We start from the raw sequence: 3,737 nt of genomic DNA on the forward strand, positions 1-3,737 counted from the left end.
GCGCTGTGGCTCAAGTGGTAGAGCGCTAGCCTTGAGCTGAAGAGCTGAGGGATAGCGCCCAGGCCCAGAGTTCAGGCCCCATGACCGGACCCAAAAAAAAAAAAAAAGAAACATACATGTCTGTCCCATGTCCCAGATGGTTTCTCAGGCTTTATGTAGCCTGCAGCTGGACATACCCACTTCTTCTTTAAATGATGAAAATATTTGGTCCCAAACCAGTAAAACAGTTCTGTGTGTCCTCAGAAAACAACATCGTGTTAACTCTGTGTTCCCAAGACTGCCAAGTGAAAACACCAGGGAAAGTGGGTGCACTGCTAAGTATAATAGTCTTTTTCATTTCTTTCTTAGTTTTGTGCTGCCTCCAACCCAGTCTTCTTCAGAACCCTCACCCCCAGAAGTATCTGGCCCTTCTTCATCCCAGGTAGCCACGAAAACTCGCCGACTCAGCTCTGCCTCAACAGGAAAGCCCCCACTGTCTGTGGAGGATGATTTTGAGAAACTAATATGGGAGATTTCAGGTGGCAAATTAGAAGCTGAGATTGACCTGGATCCTGGGAAGGACGAAGATGACCTTCTGCTGGAGCTTTCAGAAATGATTGACAGCTGAAGGTGGTAGTGAGAACACTTAAAAAAAAAAAAAAAGTCACCAAAAACTGGACTTGGTTTTATCTATTACATCATTTACCTGAGATGATTTCTTTAGTCTCAAATTTTTCCCTAATCAGAAGTATACCTCTGAACTGTCTCTATGTGTTCTGAATTCCATGGGTCAGATTTTCCAAGTCCCTTGATAAGCATTTTGTTGAGCATCTTTGAGAAGAAGTTCTGCAGTGCCCTTCTCCACAGCGACAGCCTGAAGGCGAGCCAGATGAAAAGGGTGTGAGAACTTGTGACTCCTTGAGGTGTTCCTTAGCTCTGCCTCTTCCCTTTGTTGTATTTTTCCTTTTTTGTATTGTCTTAACATATTTAATGTTATCTGAGTTTGAAATGAATGGATGAAGATGGCTGCTACCATTGTGGACCAAATTCCATGCTACCACTTAAAAAAAAAAAAAAGGAAAAGAAAAAACACCGAGTCTGTGTTAAATTGTATGTCTCTTTAAAGGTATTTGGAGATTCATCTAAGCTTTAAAGAGGGCTGAGCAGCTCAAGAACCTGCAATATGGGCATAAGACCTGGTTTGAATGCGTCAGCTGCTCTGAGAGCCTCTGAAGAGCAATAGCTAACTTATTACTGTAATTTTTTTAAAGGCTTTAAAGTGCCTCCAGGGTCCCTGAATCTAATTTTCTACTTCTGAGATTCCCCAGATTCTTGATAAGAGATGGTGAGATGAGTTAGAGCATCTCTTTTTTAGTATGAGAATTGTCCCTTCAGTACTTGCCTCCTTCTGGCATTGAATCATTACAGGGACAAAAAGTAGTACATGTTTTTATTTTAAAGTCTCCCAGAAAACTCCTCTTGCCCAGTATTTCTTTGGTGCCCTTTAATACTGGAGGAGAAAAACAATAAACTCAAGCTGCCAATATTTCTGGCCTATAGCCAGTACACTGAACTGTACTGTAGCAGGGATATTGAGCTCTGGGGGGTGTATTGTATACCTTCCAGTTTTCTTAATTTGGCAATTGAATTCTCTTTTGTTGATACTGGTCTCCATATCACCTCAAGGTTTAGACTTGTGAAGGAACAAGTAAGATGGGGTAGTGGTCTTGAAAGGAGACGTGTTGTACATAACCTGGAGGAGGAAAGAAGGACCTGTCCATTTTGAGACTTTGCTTTAGGTGGACAGTTTATTTCTCATGGGGAAATCTGAACCACCTGTCATGTTGGCTCCTAAGGAACTGCTGTTGTAAGCGGCTCATCAAGAGTTGAACTTCATTGTAGCCTTGTTGGGATTATGGAAAAGGAAGAAAGCCACAGGACTGCTCATTCAGTCTTGGGAAGATCTGGATGATTCTGCACAAGCAAAAATGACTTGAAATATATGTATAGATACATCTCTACCAGTCCATCTTCAGTCGACTGAATGTTGTGTGACAGCCCTTCTCCACAGCAGGGGTGGAATGCTCTTGTTTCACCGCAGAGTTCACAGATGCATTGCAGTTTTGGAATCAGCATATAGATTCCAAGTCCTGTTTGTATATAACCTTATTCTTTGACTTTTGAAAAGTTAATTTTTGTTTCTATATTTAAAGCCCTTGTATTAGTCAATGATTCATGTTCAGCATTATTTGAACCATTTGCCATTACAGAAAGAAAAATACTTAATTTGTGTTTTAATAAAACTGGTGTAGGAAAGTCTTGATGTCGTGAGTGAAGTAGTTTGATGTAACTTCAGTCTAGATCTGCCTTGACAAGAGTCTCCAGTTGCACTGTTGTCGGCCTTTTGTCAAGACCCCAATTTTTGTTTGGCCTTAGAAGTCTTTTACAAGGAGAGTGTGCCAAACGTGTCTACCAATGTGTATAGTATTAACTGCACATGCTTCAGGTTAAGGAAGAAGACGTGTATTTTTTTTAATAAAAATACTTCGTGTGTGTATGCCCGCACATGCATGTGCACGTGTGTATATCAGTACTGGGGCTTGAACTCAGGGCCTGGGCACTGTCCCTTAGCTTTTTCAAACTCAAGTATAGCATACACCTTCACTTCTGGATTTTGGTGGTTAATTGGAGATAAGAGTTTTATGGACTTTCTGGCCCAGACTGGCTTCAAACCATGATCCTTTGATTTGATTTCAGCCTCCTAGAATAGCTAGTATTACAGGCATGAGTGGCTAGTTCCTAGCTTCTGACACTGACTTGTAGCACTATTGTATTCAAATGAAGCCATTACATTTTTAAAAGGAAGGAAGATTGAAAAGTGATTGTTTTGGGCAGTAGTGTGGTACACTTAGGACCTTGCATAGGCAAGTGCTCTACCACTTCAATGGTACCACTTAAAGATTTGGTGATAAAGTTTTCAAGCATGAAGGTGAAGAATGAATAGTTAGCTTAGAAGATTCTGGGGTTAAAAAAAAAGATTCTGGGTTTTTTTTATTGTGTTTTAGCTTGCAATTATGAAAGTACATGTAAATTTGCTAAAACCAAAGAACAGTTTTTTTTTTCTATCCTCAGCACCACATAAGCAAAAAGAAAAAAGCCTGAAGTGGTACTGTGGCTCAGGTGGTAGAACACTAGCCTTGAGCTGAAGAGCTGAGGGACAGCGCCCAGGCCGAGTTCAGGTCCCACAACTGGACCAAAAAAAAAAAACAAAGTAGTGCTGTGGCTTAAGTGGTAGAGTGCTGGCTTTGAGCAAAAGAAGCTCAGGAACAGTGCCCAGGCTCTGAGTTCAAGTCCCAGAACTGGCCAAAAAAAAAAAAGATTTGCAGAGGACCAGTGGCTCATGTAATTCTGAGGAAGCTGAGATCTAAGGATTGCCACTTGAAGCCAGCTAGGTTGAAAAAAAGTCATGAGATCCTTACTCCTACCTTCCAAATAATCAGTAAAATGTCATGATACTGGAAACTGGCCTCACTACCTTAGGAGGCTGAGATCTGGGGACCAAGATTCAAAGCCAGCCCAGGCAGGAAAGTTCATGAGATTTATCTCCAACAAACTATTGAAAAGCCAGGAGTGGAGCTGTGGCTCAATTGGTAGAGTGCTAGCCTTGAGCAAAAGAGGCTCAAGGATAGTGCCCATGGTTTGAGTGCTATAAAGCCCTATGACTGGCACACAGGAAAAGTCACCAGGCACTTATCTCC

General features: G+C 41.5%; 1 protein-coding gene across 1 annotated transcript in view; it reads left to right on the plus strand.

Annotated features, from left to right (window-relative positions):
* Zc3h11a (zinc finger CCCH-type containing 11A) overlaps positions 1-2,302 on the plus strand; it is a 31,757-nt gene extending 29,455 nt beyond the window's left edge. The window contains exon 15 of the mRNA XM_013017318.1: positions 109-2,302. Coding sequence (XP_012872772.1) covers positions 109-607 — 499 coding nt within the window. The 3' untranslated portion in view covers positions 608-2,302. The remainder of the gene's footprint in view (positions 1-108) is intronic.
* The last annotated feature ends 1,435 nt before the right edge of the window (positions 2,303-3,737 follow it).

The sequence above is a fragment of the Dipodomys ordii genome, unplaced genomic scaffold, assembly GCF_000151885.1.
Source record: "Dipodomys ordii isolate 6190 unplaced genomic scaffold, Dord_2.0 Scaffold35, whole genome shotgun sequence".
Lineage (NCBI taxonomy): Eukaryota > Metazoa > Chordata > Mammalia > Rodentia > Heteromyidae > Dipodomys > Dipodomys ordii.